Source organism: Medicago truncatula, chromosome 1 (assembly GCF_003473485.1).
Source record: "Medicago truncatula cultivar Jemalong A17 chromosome 1, MtrunA17r5.0-ANR, whole genome shotgun sequence".
NCBI lineage: Eukaryota > Viridiplantae > Streptophyta > Magnoliopsida > Fabales > Fabaceae > Medicago > Medicago truncatula.
In genome coordinates, this window is record NC_053042.1 from 40912398 (window position 1) to 40929053 (window position 16656).

The following is a 16656-nucleotide window of genomic DNA, read 5'->3' on the forward strand; positions in this document are numbered from 1 at the left end:
TGCACGGCCACTCCGTAGATTAGGCGTGTCCAGGTGTCACACACGATACTGATACTTGTAATTACACTAAATTATGTAATTTTCTCAAATTATTAGCAGTATCGATGTATCAGTGTCTGTGTCATGTCCGATGTTCGTGTTGTATCCGTGCTTCATAGAATATAAGTATATTATTATAACACTCTACCAACATGCACCTTGTTGCTTTTTAGCATTATAATTTGATTGATGATGATTCAAAAGGTTTAGTATCTGGGAATTGAGACATGATCTTTGATGTTGGATGGATCATAAAACTTTTTAGTAGTTAAAAGTTATTTAATCAAAAAATTGTAAATGTGGACTGCTGTGGGGTCATGTTTTGTTGGACTTGCCTAACACCATATACGGGTGATTCTATAAGATTTCTCCAACCTCTTATTTATAAATCAACATCAATGGTTCGTAAGGTGGGGACAAATTTCCCCTCACCATAGAGAAAACAAAATATGTTCTAAATTGATGCATTTAATGGTTTAGATTTATTGCAAAGTATGTTGTAAAATTTAAGAAAAATGTATGTAAGGTTTAGTTGACAATAAAAAGTGTTAATGTTTAGATTCACCTAATTAAATATGCCAAATCTACTAGGAAACTTTTCTTCAACATTTCACGTGAAGACATATATGTAATGCTAAAAGCAAGATGTGATTGTTTGTTTAATAATGAGGGGCCAAAAAGAGTATTTGTCTTATTTTTAATTGATTGCTCACTCTCAAGTGTGTTAATTTGGTATTCTTATATGGTTTAAAATAAGTTATTTCCCATTCACATGTTAGTTGTAAGGGATTTTTTAAAAGAAAATTGGATTAGAATCATTAGCCACTTGAGTAGCTCATAAGAACTAACTAGAGAGAGAGAGAAGGAAAGAGTGAGGAGTAGAAGTGGAATTTAGAGTCAAATTAACAATAGCATGCACATATACTCAAGTTTTGCCATCTGCTAGCAAAACCTGCTGTGTGTCGCATTCCCAATTAATTTGTGCTGTTATGGTATTCGAGAAAGCAAATCAAATGTCCCTCGGTCCAAGGCAATGCAATTATTTACCATATAGTAGTATATTTTAAAGAGTGATAAAAAATAAAAATAAAAAGTATTCTTCTTACCATATATGTTAGCTTATTTTATTACGATAATATTGTCCCAATCTTTTGTAAGAGCATGGGTATTTCTGGTTTTGTATTTAATCTGATATGTGGATTGTTAAGGGTGTGTTTGTACTTCAAAAAAAAGGTGCCCTACTACTTTAGCATTACACCAGGCATCATAAATTTTAAATAAAATTTAAGATCACAGTTGTAATAATCAGAATTTGTTGAGTTAATTGATAATGTAGAAGAGGATATAAAGTTGGCCTTATGGTTGGAATTTGGAATGCTAAGTTAAAGAGTTGGTGATACGGAGATTGAGGATTAATTTGATCTCCACTCTCAATAAAATATTAACAATACTAATATGGTCTTTAAGGAACAAGTTAATAAATTTAAGAATATGGTCTTTTGCAATCCCTCAAAAAAAATAAAAATTAAGAATATGGTCATTTTGCATAATTGTGATCATAAAGGCAAAAAATCTTGACATCCTTCCTGGACATAATCACAAAAAATATTATTTGGTACCTTGAAGTTATGTTTCTTACTAGGTATATTTATTTTAAAATAGTCAAATATAAAAGAATGATATGAAATTAAGTGATTGAATGATTGATATGTATCTAATTCGACATGATGGGATCTAAGATCTACGGTCCGATGATTGTTGCGGAGGCGTTGAAGTGGTTAAACTTTGAACAACAACTCATTCTCTTGCGAAGGGGAATGGTATACATGCAAACACTCCAACTAAGTATAAAATGCGTCAAATATATACAAGATTTTTATGGTAGAAAAGTGTGCACCTGGATGGAGTCTATTGGATTAAGGTTTTTGGTCTTTCTAACTCTAATCCGAACAATTGTCCAGGGACACATGTGCAGAGATTAAAGATGGTTTGGAAGGATCCAATCCTCTGAAAAAATGGATCTTAACCTGGTCAGAAACAACAATATTCAACAAAACTTTTAGATACTTAAAGAGTATTCATCTAATCACAATTGTGGATATATTTTTTAAAATCTCATGTGGATGGGACCATTCTATTAGCATGTGATGAACCTTTAGATATAAGTAAAACAAACTCTTAAACTTGAGGGCTGAATAAAGTTTGGAAGTTGAAATAACATTGCAACAACATCTTTGATCAAATATTACAATCCTTGTGTTAATTTTTAAGTGAAGAAAAAAGGGAAAACTTCACTAGAAAAGGAACGAGGGCCCATGACGTGTTGAAGCTTCAAATGATATATAATTGAGGTCCGACATTAACAAAGAATATTGCAAGTGTTGACAGAGTATATGGGACAAGAAGCAAAGGGGTGAAGAGAAAAAATAGTGAGAATCCTATGCAAAATATACATTGTCTGTCGGAAATACTTTTATACCCAAAAATTTTAATATGCTTCATGGTTTTTTCTACATTCCCCTTGATGAATTGGAAATAATTAACCTTTTTTAAAAAAAAAAAAAAAATCTCTTTTTCTTCATTTTTATTTATCATTGGGGTAAACTACATCGAAGGGTAACGTAAGTCTCACCTTATCTTTAAGTTCGTAAATTGAAACATGATTGTTTTGTTTCCGTTCTTTTCTTATGAAAATTTATTTTTAACATCAAAATTATGATATATAATTTAAAAATCATTTTTTAATTATGACTGTTTCATCCCAACAAATATTGAGGCTTAAAACGACTCTAAGAGTGATGTCTTTTTACAATTAATATTTTATGTAAATTTTATTGTTGGTATTTTTTGAGTTGCAAGATTGTTTATTAAATTGTAATAATTGATTTTATTTAACATTCTATTTTTTATAGATAATAAAGCCAGCTCATTTAATCTTTGTTTAAAAATTATCTATCTTACATAAGATTTTATTAATTGTAATTTAAAAAAATTAAGTTCTGCAGAAACAACACTTATCTAAATTGTTAACATTATCCTATGAGAAAGAAAAGCATTTGGAAAATAATCAATTCTTTTTACATAATTAAGTATGTTAATTGTTGTAAAAGTTTTTAACTGTATAATTTATTTTAAAATGTTCAGTTCAGTAAATAAATATAATCCATCAATTTTTGAGTTTTTGTTATGTCTTAATGAACGTTCAATATTAAGACAAGAATATTTTAACTTTTCATTAACTAATGACTTTAATTTCTCAATGCTAAATAAAAATAAAAATAATACTGTTATACAATTAAAATTATTCAAAGCTATTTTGAAAATAGATAATTGTTTTATCTATTATGTATAAGAAATAATCAATTTAAAATGATTCTTCAAAAGATCAAATTGTTTCTTTTTAAGAATCATTTGTTTTTCACGAAATTTGGGTTTCATATCCATTTCAAAAGCAATATATTTATTAGAAACTAGAGCATTTTCAAAAAAATCCCTATATTTTTCAAAAGAAAATGTAACTAGACCATTCAATTGTTTTGCATCATCGATGCAATATCCTTAGATTGAATGTTTTACTAACTAAACTTAAACTTACTGCGAACAATATCTCATACCAAATAGTCATTAACATTGTCAAAGGTTTTTCCAAATCAAGCTTGAAACTTGAAAGCAACATCACCCTTCTTCTTAGACTTCTATATACCGTGAACAATTTCTTGTAAATAATAACATTGTCAGAGGTGTACCGTTGATTCAAAATAGTTTCTCCACAACAAATGAATTGAACGAACAATCTAGGATACGAGTTAAATCCGTAAAAGGAGTTCTTAATTGACGGTTTTACGTGTAACATGCTTTAAGTTATAGATCATAGAAACATGCGGGATTTTTTAATATGTAAGGAGGGAAAAGATACAATGCACAAAGGTTTACAATGCATCGATCATAGAAACATGAGGGATTTTTTAATATTGTATCGATGATGCAAAAACAATTGAAATAACTAACTATTACAATGCATGTACATCAAGTGTCCTCTAAATTCCGAGAGACTTTTTTTTTTATAACTTCATTGATGTATAATTTCTCTTGTGTAACTTTTCTTTTGAATTTGAATCCTTGGCGCCTACGGATTGGGTAACTGTTGCTCTTGAAACTTCTTGAGCAATCTTTAAGTGACAGTTTTCGGAGGTTACATCATTTTAACCTTTAGAAATAACAGTTATCTTCAACAATTTATTGTAGCTTCCTTGATACGTTTGATTCCAAATCATTTCTCCATTCGAAGTATGTTTCGCTTGAAACATAAATTTGATTTTTTAGTGTAACATGTACCCTTACAATAATGATAGGGACCAATAATGGAGTCAATGAGAGGACGAAGGCAGTTAACAAGGACTTTGGTAATAATTTTGTAGACTAAGTTGCAAGTGCCTATGGGAAGGTCAACTTTAGAGATGAGAGCAACAATAGTTTCAAAGATAATGGGGTTGAATTAACTAGTGGTGAAGGAGCTATGGACAAGGTTGAAGTAACCAGTGAGGTCTACTATGTGTCAATATTGCTTAAAGAAGATACATTGAAAACCATCAAGACCAGGAGCTTTGAAAGGTTTTATGAGTTAAAGGTTAAAATAACTTCTTCTTCGTTGACCAATTTAGTGAGGGAGGGAGGCCAGTTAGACCAAAACGGAGATGTGTGGTCGTAGGTAAATGTATTATTTCATGGTTGGGGTGGCTACGAAAGAGGTTCATGAAATAACTTTGACTTCATGTTAGACTAGAATTGTCGGAAGTCCATAGACCATCTGAAAGCCTAATTATGAGAATCTTGTTTCTTTGGCGCCTAATAATTGTTTGGGTGTGGAAAAAGAAACCTTTTTTATTATTATCAAAGGGTCCTTCATGTTACTTCATCCATCTTACAATAATTGTCACAATTACTTGTTTTACATGCATTAAAAAAATACAATAAATGAAACTAAGAGGATAATAATTTTAACAAATTAACAATATCAAGTATTATTAGTGTATTCAACTATATAACTAAAACTATAGATGTATTGTGAAAGATGTTGACACAAAAAATATGCACACTGTAGAGACTATAGTTGAAAAAAACATTTAATATTAATTACATTATAAATTGGAAGTAACTTTAGTTTAAAATATTAGCTTCTATGAGTTTGGTAACATTTTCACAACAATCAGACATTTTTACACATACTATATGATCAGGGGGAAGCTACTATATATTAGTTTCTCATTTAATGATGAATGGTGGTGACTAATGAGGTGTATGTATCAGATTGGATTAATGAGGATTGAATTTAGACCAATGAGAGAGAAGTGGGCCTAAAAATGACAAAATGTTGGGTTTAACTAAGTGTGAATGAGAATGTGAGGAGGGATACTAGTAAAATATGGGGTGATATTAATATCAATTTGGTTCATCAAATCGTTGGTTCTCAAAATAAAGAATCGAGAATCAAACTAAACCAAATCAGTTTATGGCGGATCGGTTTTGATTGAAACCAGAGAAGATCAGATAATATTTTTGTTTGATTTGAATATTTGTTTTGGTCTGAACCGTTTACACCCATAATATCCGATGGCAATTTTGTAATAAATTTTGACAATGTAGGAATTATTTATAGAAATTGAATATGTTAAATGTGATAAATTGTCTTTTACATTATACCTGAGAGGAGCATGTAATATATAGAAAAAGAAATTGGCTGAAAGACATATCTTTGACTTTTGTTTAATCTAAAACACAGTAGTATCTTATAAGTGCAAGTGCTCTAGAAAAAGAGAGAAGCAATGATTAAGTCTCTTTCAAATCCGTGGCCTATCCAATACATACAAGTAGTGAGGGTTTACCTTCACACTCGAAAGTAGAGTTTGTTTTCTTTTTCCTCTTTGTTTCCAGTGATAATGAAAGGCAAATAATGCAACTTCTCAGAAAACATAATGTGAAATTCTTTTCTAACAGTGTCGTCATTTGAATTTTTGAAAAGTGAAAAAAACCTTTGAAACCTAACCACTCACCAAGTCACCGTCCGTCTTCGTCAACTAACGTGTACAAAACCAGAACAACAATATCCACATGCGCCCCTTGATTCACCTCTCACATTATTTGACTCTTAATTATATAAAAATCACCTCTCAATTCAATTCTCTCATATCATTTCATCTTTCAACCTACAGCCAAAAAGAAAATAAAACTTTCAACCTTAATTATTACCTATTCACCCACGTCTCTCTTTTTATATATACATAATATATGTAATCACTTATCCAATCTCCAATTTCTGTGAATAAACACAAAAACCCACATACATCTAGTATATAAATAATTTGATTATACAATATCCGATTTCCCCATACAATTTCTATCATAGTATACGTACGTAGTTCGAAAGTAGTAATTGGCTTGGAATTGTGAAGAAAAGTAAAACAATAATTAGGAATGGAAATTGATCAAGAGAACAAACATGAATCATGGTCGGAGCCAGAGAGCACCGGAAGCCGAAGCTCAGGGGTGGGCCTCAGTGGGCCTTTAGCATCCAAAAAACAACGAAACCGAAGCAAGAACAAAAGTGCAAGCTTCAAGGACGATGGTGAAATGGTGGAGATAACATTGAACGTACGTGATGACTCCGTTTCCGTTCAGAATATTCGCGGTGGAGACACTGAAACGGCGTTTCTGGCAAGCCAGCTTGAGAAGCGTCCATCGTCGCTTTCGGCTAAACTGAGACAGGTGTCTCAGGAGCTGAAGCGCATGACGTCTTTTAAGGCGTTTGATAAGGTTGATAGGTCAAAATCTGGTGCTGCTCGTGCTCTACAAGGTCTTAAGTTTATGACAAAAAACGTTGGAAGTGAAGGTTGGTCCCAAGTTGAGAAGCGTTTTGATGAGTTGGCTGTGGAGGGAAAATTGCCCAAGACTCGATTTAGCCAGTGCATAGGTATGTCCATGTTATGGTCTATACTTCCTTTTCATCATTTACTTTTGTTTGCGTAAAAATGGAAGTTCAATCGACATAATGGTCATTCAATAAAAGACATATGTTTGGTCTATTAGGATCACTCATTTATAATGGAAACCTCAATAAAACCTCGAACATGAAAAAGAAAAGAAAAAAAATGGGGACTAACCATAAATAACATTGCTATAATGGAATGAGTCACACACACAGTATATTCCGTTGTTTCTTAACAAAACTAGAGTGATGTGAAGAGGTTTTTTGAACATAGCGTAAAACTAGTTTTTCTATGACCAGCAATTAATCAATCAACGGGGTGATTGTGTATATGTTACTATTGTAGAGAAATTGAGACATGCATTATATGTGTAAATAATTTCAAGATAACAACTTACTTCCATCAGATAGTCTAAGATATAAATTCTATGATATGTGTAAATTGATTGGATGCAATAAAAAAATTCAGAATTTTACGGCTATTTTAAAATCACAATTACAAAATACTAGTTAGGATCTTCTCCATTAGTTTCAAAAAATATATAAAATAATTAATGACAGTAAGACTCACTCAGTTGTATAATCTATTATCTATTTTTCTTTGAATTGCGTCCTCCATTTATCTTTGAGTGATGGAGAGGATTTTTTACTCACAAAATAAATTTACTAAGTAATATTATGAGTTTCGATCAAAGATTGTTGTAAAACTAATAATGCATCTCAATTAAAGTCTATTATGCATGCGTGTCTTGGTCTTGCTTTAATTAATTTTATCATTACTAGTATGATCTATACACTACAATAAATTCGGGATTTACTCTTTAAAAAAACATATAAGGAATTTAGTAACATTTAAAAAGTGTTACAAAGTCAAGAAAAATGTTACTATTTAGACATGTTTCAAATAACTGTTAAATAGTAACATTTTATCCATGTTATCGGGTAAACGTTAGGGAAAATCATATGTGTAGTAGTGATAACTAAAAATTATTGCATAAACTAGCATAGAAACAATTTACTAGACAAAACTTCCATTTTAGGTTTCTTAACATGTACCCTTGACATTTCTTTAATTAAAATTATAAATTTGTTTAGTGAAAAAATGTAAATTATAATAGAATGTATTTTAAGATACTCTTGCTGAAACTAATATTATTTTTTAATTTGGGGTGGAAATGACAATGATTAGGAATGAACGAGTCAAAGGAGTTTGCTGGTGAGTTATTTGATGCCTTAGCACGTCGTCGAGGTATAGTAGCTGCTTCCATAACAAAGGAAGAGTTGCGAGAATTTTGGGACCAAATTACTGATCAAAGCTTTGATTCAAGGCTTCAGACCTTTTTTGGCATGTAAGAAGACTTCATAATTTCATTTCCATTTTTACGAAATTTCTGTTTCAACAGGAAATTAATTGTTGTGTCTGTCCAAGGTAACTCATTGTCCCTTAAGTGTAGCTCAATGGGTAGCTACGGGGAACATTATGTGCATGGGTTGGGTTACGAACTTCAGAATTTCCACTTCTTTGCACATAATGTGTGAATTTAACCATTAGATTACTTAAAAAAAAAAAAAACTTATCAACTATGAGGATATGTACACGAGAAATGTCAATTTAAGTTGTCAGCAAGATAGAGACGGCCAAACGGATTTTATTGGGTTCAAAATTGAAATGTGTTCTCAGTATTTGGACTAAATTGTCCAAGTAGAGTGCTCAGTTTTCTAATCATTCTAGAAAGTTGTTATAGATTTGCGTGATCTTCACTTAAAATATTTCGCAATCGTTTTGAAATAGATAAACCGCACTCAGTTGCATAATTCAACCTTGTTTACTAAATTCCAAACAGTAATATTAATTGATTGATGAGCATGTTAAGTTACAACTTACAAGGATTTTTCTATTACAGATTAAATGCACACTATTCATAAATGTAGAATGTGTATGAATAATTAATATTCGTAAAATTATTATGAGATTTATATGAATGGAAATGATATTATTATTATTATTATTGGGTCGTGCTAACCAGTACTCCTGTTACCGTGGTTATATGGGATCATGCTGGTGTCTTTATAGTATTAGTTAAGAATGTAAAACATAGAAATTTTTAATTGATACCAACAAAAAAAAAAAATATTTTTAAATAGTTGAATATACAACTTTTCATCACTTTGCAACACAATATTTCTATTTCAGTGTTTTTAACAAATGCGTAACACTCTTTAGCATTTCCTTTATTAAAATTTACATTATTTTATTAGATGTTCAGATCATTTAGTTTGAACTATGATATTTAGACACACAAAAGCTAATACCTAATGTTACATATTGTATACAATTAACATTGAAAGTGTTGATGGTGGACCTAGAGAGAAAGAAAGAATTATATAAAATGCAAAACCGTATAAAAATAAAGTGTGTTTTAATAATATTTTTTTAGTTCCATAGAAAATTATCTCTGTTGCTGAATATTGGATTTTGACATGTAATATTGGAATATTCTTTATGGTTGGATTATTTATTCATACATACACTTCAGCGTACCCTTGAACAAAGTTTATTATATGGGCTAGTTATATGGAACACAAATAACATTGCATCATGCACATCTTATCTTCTATTATTAGATCAATAAACCTCACTATTATGATGAGTTTTATTATTAAAAAAAAAAAAAAAAAACTGTGCATTGTGCAAAATTACCTTATTTATACACATTAGACAAAGTCTATTGTAGCAGTTAAAAATTAAAGCAAACAAAAACAAGAAGGGTGTCGTATATATGCATGGGATCAACTAATTGTAAATAATGGTTGGTTATGGTTAGGTTGTTGACTATAGAAAAATATACTAGTACTTAGAGTTAGCATGATTTGAATAAAAGAATAATTTATTTTCGTGCCTAATGTAGCAAAACTGTACTACTTTTTAACTACTTTTTTTTGTGATCTATACTTTGTAACTTGGTGATTCATATATTTCACTCATGCCACGATGCCAGGGTGGACAAGAATGCTGATGGACGAATTACTGAAGAAGAAGTAAAAGAGGTGAGAATTTATTATTATAATTATTCTTTTTTGTTAATTTTATTGTTACTACTTATTACTAAGTGAGTGTCCAATTGGCCATTAGACAAAATTATTATTAAAATTTCTAATATGTTATATAGTTATTTACAAGACACATGTGGAGGTGTGAACGTTGTAGTATGCTTCATGTATTTCAGATTATTGCTTTAAGTGCTTCGGCCAATAAGCTATCAAAGTTACAAGAACGAGCAGAGGAATATGCTGCCCTTATCATGGAGGAGCTAGACCCAAACAACCTTGGATATATTGAGGTTTGTAAATTCTTTAAATTAATAATTAAATTAAGTTGATCAGCTAGAAAATGGAGCTCATTAGTGAGAAATGGCCTCATCAAAATTGAGCCAGTAAATTATATTTTAATTTGTTTTCTTAAATTAAATATACACATATATATAATTCTTCATTAAATTTTTTATCTCATTTTCTGCAGCTGTATAACTTGGAAATGCTTCTTTTGCAAGCACCAGCACAATCAGCTCACATAACTACAGATAGTAGGGTATTGAGCCAGATGTTGAGCCAGAAGTTAGTCCCTACTAAAGAGCGCAACCCTATTAAACGGGCTTTTAGAGAACTAGCTTATTTTATGGAGGATAATTGGAAACGTATTTGGATCATAGCTCTATGGCTTTCAATTTGTGCAGCACTTTTCACTTGGAAGTTCATCCAGTACAAACGTCGTGCCGTTTTCCATGTCATGGGCTATTGTGTCACCACGGCTAAGGGCGGTGCCGAGACGCTCAAGTTTAACATGGCCTTGATCTTGTTGCCTGTATGTAGAAACACCATCACTTGGCTTAGGAGTAGGACCAGGCTTGGAATGGTGGTTCCATTTGATGACAATATCAACTTTCACAAGGTATATTAGATTTTGGATTAATCATATAGTATATTACTTCTATTTTTCTTTGACTCTACAAACAAAATTAGTAACTCTTTTTTTTCCTCTTGCTATTATTTAGGTGATAGCTTTTGGCATTGCAATTGGGGTTGGATTACATGCAATTTCACATTTAACTTGTGACTTCCCAAGATTATTACACGCCACAGATGAAGAATATGAACCCATGAAACAATTTTTTGGAGATGAAAGACCTAATAATTATTGGTGGTTCGTTAAAGGAACCGAGGGTTGGACCGGTGTGGTCATGGTTGTGCTTATGGCTATAGCTTTCATTTTAGCACAACCTTGGTTTCGTCGTAATAGGCTAAACCTTCCAAAACCCCTCAAGAAACTCACTGGTTTCAATGCATTTTGGTATTCACATCACCTTTTTGTCATTGTTTACGTGCTATTTATCATTCATGGATACTTCCTTTACCTTAGCAAGAAATGGTATAAGAAAACGGTACGTGCTCTTACTCAAACTAATGTGTTTTCCGTTCCATTTTATTTGTTTTTTCATCTTGTTGATTATTTGGTGAATTTTTTGTTACAAAATTATGTGACATATATAGACATGGATGTATCTTGCGGTTCCAATGATACTATACGGATGCGAAAGACTACTTCGTGCATTTAGATCTGGCTACAAATCTGTGAGGATACTAAAGGTACATTTTTAAGAATTTCATTTCACTCCCTTCATCTTCAATTTTGTAATTAATTTAATGGTATTGTAAATGATCTTATAATGTTATTCAATGAAAAAATTCCAGGTTGCAGTGTACCCGGGAAATGTACTAGCATTGCATGCATCTAAACCACAAGGGTTTAAGTACACTAGTGGACAGTATATTTATGTTAATTGTTCAGATATCTCCCCATTTGAATGGTATGTGCCTAATTAAAGTTCCAAATTCTTATTCTTATACTGTTGTATCTATTCATACAATTACAGTGACCAGTTGATTTTATAGAGTATTACTTGATTTTACTTGCAATTTGTCTACAGGCATCCCTTTTCTATTACATCAGCTCCTGGAGATGACTATATAAGTGTTCACATTCGAACTTTGGGCGATTGGACGTCACAACTGAAGGGTATTTTCGCCAAGGTAAATAAATACTCGTGCACAAGAGAAAGAGTTATGTTATTTTAATTTGGACTTCAAAGTTGTATATTTATTTGATATTGTTCATGATCATGGCATTAGTTACATTCATCGTCGTGATTTACGCAGGCATGTCAACCAGCAAATGATGACCAAAGTGGTCTTCTAAGAGCTGATATGTTACCAGGCAAATCAAGCCTACCAAGGTATAGTTAAACCTTTTTAATGATCTGACCATTATGATTGATTCAAGGTGTAAAAAATATTTACACCAACGGTGTATGTGAATTATTTTTCTATGAAATTGATAGGATAGCTTTCTTCTTCATCATAGTGAAACTCAATTTTAAATAAAATGTAGGATGCCAAGGCTACGAATTGATGGACCTTATGGAGCACCAGCACAAGACTACAAAAACTATGAAGTCCTTCTTCTAGTAGGGCTAGGAATCGGCGCAACTCCTTTGATTAGCATACTCAAAGATGTACTAAACAACATTAAGCAACAAGAAGAAGACTTAGAAGAAGGAGGGGAGGTGGAAAGCGGAGTTAAGAACAATAAGAAAAGGCCTTTTGCAACCAAGCGAGCCTATTTCTATTGGGTTACTCGTGAGCAAGGTTCGTTTGAATGGTTTAAAGGTGTGATGAATGAGGTAGCGGAGAATGATAAGGAAGGAGTAATTGAGCTTCACAATTATTGTACAAGTGTTTATGAAGAAGGCGACGCTCGTTCGGCTTTGATCACAATGCTTCAGTCCCTTCACCATGCCAAAAATGGTGTGGATGTAGTTTCAGAGACAAGGGTTAAGACACATTTTGCTAGGCCAAATTGGCGTAATGTCTATAAACATGTTGCTCTTAAACACCCTGAAAAAAAAGTTGGTAAGTATGGATTTATCTCTTAATTAGTTTGGTTGATGAAATTTAAGTTAACATATTTTTTAGCAAATTTATAATATAACATACATTATGTTCTTAGGTGTTTTTTACTGTGGAGCACATGGATTGGTTGGCGAACTAAGAAAGCTTTCTTTGGACTTTTCAAGAAAAACTGGCACCAAGTTTGATTTTCATAAAGAGAATTTTTAGATTCTTTTTGACGTAGTTCTTTTTTGCCCGTAATACATCTATATTATTATAGTCATATATATAGTTGAATTATTTTTTGTTGTAGAGGTATATATATAGCTAGCTCCATTTGATGGATGGAGTTGTAAACATGTATGATCGGAAGGAATAGCTATCAAATTGGATTGAAATTAAATTGTTGCAGATTGTATCAATGGTAGAATGTCACTAAATTTGGGTATTACTGTAAGACCAAGGCTTTTTGCTACTTATCATGTTGTTTGTACCTTCCTTCAAAAAAAAATCATGTTGTTTGTACCTGTGCTACAAACATTATTCATACGAAAATGAAATAAGTTTGTGCCTTTATAAAAAAAATAAGCACAGCTTAATTTGCTAAATATGAGATCCTTGCAAAGATACATGTTGACCAACTACTGTAGTATCATTTAATGTTGTAATAATCGGACGAAAAATTGAAACCATTAGATTTCTAAATCACACTTCAATTGATCCAATTACGATTGTCCTTGTAAACTTAGATCAGTTGGTATCGAATTCCAGCCACCACAAAAAAAAAAAGAACAAAGTGTTGCGAATTCCATTGATAATCACACCAATGAAAAACAAAGATGTGTGGAGCAAAGGAAGTGGTAATCAATGTGTAAAGTGTCTCCAAGCAACAAAAAAAAAAAAACAGACTTAGACTTAATGTAGAGCAACACCACAAGCATAAACAAAGCACAAAGATAAGCAACGAAATAAAGGAACAAACACACCAAAAGATTGTTGACCCAGTTCGGTCCAATATGACCTAATCTGGGGGAGAGAGCATCTCTCCGATCCACTATGATGAAAGTGTTACAAAGAGTTACAAAATAGTTTGCAAGCTTACACAAGAACAAGACCTAATTTCTACCCATTTGTGTTACCCACTCACTCAATAATGAACCATAAAGAGAAGACACAAAAGGAAGCTTTTGATCCTTCCAATGGTGAAATCTCATTATCCAAGGTGTTTACAATGTTTCCCAACCCAAGAGATCCTCACTACAAAGACACTCAACCATAAAGTTACCTCCTTTGTAATCCAAGTTTCTCTCTCTTCCAGCTCTACTTCAAAATCTGCACAAGAACACTTATATAGCAGTCTTTAGCTGTCAAAATTATGTCACGATTTTCCAAATCGTGGCACGATTGGTGCGTACGACCCAAGGTACGACCAACCTTATCCTGAAAACGTACCCAACAAGTTTGAAAATCGTGTCACGTTTTCCCAAAATCGTGACACGATTGAGCACCTTGAGAAACCATGCTCCCTGCCTGAAAATCGTGACACGTTGATGAAATCGTGTCACGATTTCTCTGTTCTTCCAAACCACAAATTTGAAACCAATTTTCAACACAAAGAACAAAGAAAAGAATTTGGAAAGTCTTCAAGGTTACCTGGATATAGCACGGATCAAAGGGACAATTACTTTAACAAAATTTATTTATAGTGTCATATCTACAAGTGATATTAGTGGAGGCTCATGTGCAGGTGAGATTTTCTAGCAACTTATGTCTCAAGGAATGGATGGCTATGGAGATGGTTATGAAGTTGTTCTTGAGAATAATCCTTCAGTGACAGAAGTCATCAAACAACAATCTCTGAATATGTCAAATATCAAGTAATCCTTAATAAATAATAATCAAGTAGTCCTTAATGTGTTATAATGTAGCTGGACGGTTTGCATCACTGATATTGTATTCGTTTGTGTATAATGCCCAAAACTATGTGTTTCTATTGTTGGCACCCATGTGCCTTATTCCTTTTATTAGATTATTATCATGTGTTGACTTCAAAAAAAAATAAATGTTATGTACGTGGCCAATTATGTTCTTCATTTTTACATTTAATTTAATGAAACAAAGTAAACACTTCATAAAATTTAATGAAACAAAGTAAACACTTCATAATCTGAATGAATTACTTTAAGGGTCCGTTTGGACGAGAAAAGAAAGTATAAGGAAAGAAAGTATGAGGAAAGATTGATGAAGGAATGAATGTGAGTAGAAAGTGAATGGAAAGTAAGATGATTTTCATAGTTGTTTGGTTTGAGTGAAGTGATTAAAAAGTGAAAGGAAAGAAAGATTTATATTTAGTATATGACATAACTACCCTCATATAAAAATGATATATTAGTATATTATATATATATTTATATAATATAGGAATACACGATTTAAAACAATCAACAGTAGATAAACTTGTTCGAACAAATAAATAGAACCGAAAGGATATATTAATTAGTATGCTTGAAGCCTTGACTAATTGATCTGGGAAGCAAATAAATTGAAGAAAAAAATATAAGTAGTGTTGGAAACATATATCAAAGTAAAGGTTGTTTTGTCCTTTTACAAAATTAGAGCTTCATTCTACACTTTCTCTACATTATTGGACGGAAAGATTTTTGTGTGTGGGTCCCATAAAAAAGCAACATTTCTTTCCTCTCTGATAGTGGCAAACGAAAATAGCTTTAGATTTTTCTAAAAATCTCTAAAAAAAATCTCTAAATTCTTTTAACCCAATTTTTTTTTTTTTTTTTTAAAGTCGAAAACAAACCCACCCTGAAGTATACCATGACTTTTGCCTATGAGTGAGCAGTTTGCTAACTATCAAGATCCTGCCGCATTTTACAATATTTGAGCAAGCATGAGGATAGAGTGGATGTATGTTACAAATTGCAACAGCAACTGTCAACTATACATTTGACATAACTATCAACATTGCTACATTTGGTAATTATTTGACCAATTCAAGAACCGGTTTGTCTGATCTTATGATCTCACAACATTGATACTATTGGTAATTATTTTGCCATTCAATTAATAACTTAACATAGAAGGTTGTTTGAGTCTTGCTTTACAACACCAATGCTCCTCCTTTCCATGGTTTACAGCAAAATCCGACCTGTCTATAATGAAAGCCTATGAGACATGTCAATTGCAAACTCTAATGTATAAAAGTAGTGAAAATAAAGTGAAAAGGGAAGAAAGATATTGCATTCTTTTTTACTTTGTATATAAATATTAGCCTACAAGTAGAGAGTATTGCCTTTTGCTCCTTTTTGTCAATACCTAGTTTCACATAACGTGCCATGTTATGAAGCAAATTTGAGAACGCCTGGTATTTGTCGTAAGTACAATTTAAGTATTTAACTCTCTAAAATACATTGTCTTCTTTTTTAGGTCAACTTAAATAGCTTTGCAAAACTTTCCTTTGCTTCTTATTATATCTATTTCTAACTAAATTATATTCTCTAATACATAACGTCTAATTGATTGAAATGTAAATGAATTCCACTAAATTAATGTGAGGCTACATGATTTATCGGGTGTGTTAGATGTATATTAATAACACTTCTCATTTCCCCATGTATGTTAATATTATTATGTTCGATAAAAGTCGAAATCATGTCTATTATGGACCAAAAACGAAA

General features: G+C 31.8%; 1 protein-coding gene across 1 annotated transcript; it reads left to right on the forward strand.

Annotated features, from left to right (window-relative positions):
• Nucleotides 1-6184: 6184 nt before the first annotated feature.
• LOC11409538 (respiratory burst oxidase homolog protein B) lies at nucleotides 6185-13575 on the forward strand. Its single transcript, XM_003591094.4, has 12 exons — nucleotides 6185-7006; nucleotides 8211-8370; nucleotides 10021-10069; nucleotides 10249-10362; nucleotides 10542-10970; nucleotides 11074-11460; nucleotides 11570-11665; nucleotides 11771-11886; nucleotides 12007-12109; nucleotides 12236-12312; nucleotides 12468-12988; nucleotides 13086-13575. The coding sequence occupies exons 1-12, from the start codon at nucleotides 6511-6513 to the stop codon at nucleotides 13193-13195; spliced, it is 2658 nt and encodes an 885-aa protein (XP_003591142.1). The 5' UTR covers nucleotides 6185-6510; the 3' UTR covers nucleotides 13196-13575.
• Nucleotides 13576-16656: the final 3081 nt, after the last annotated feature.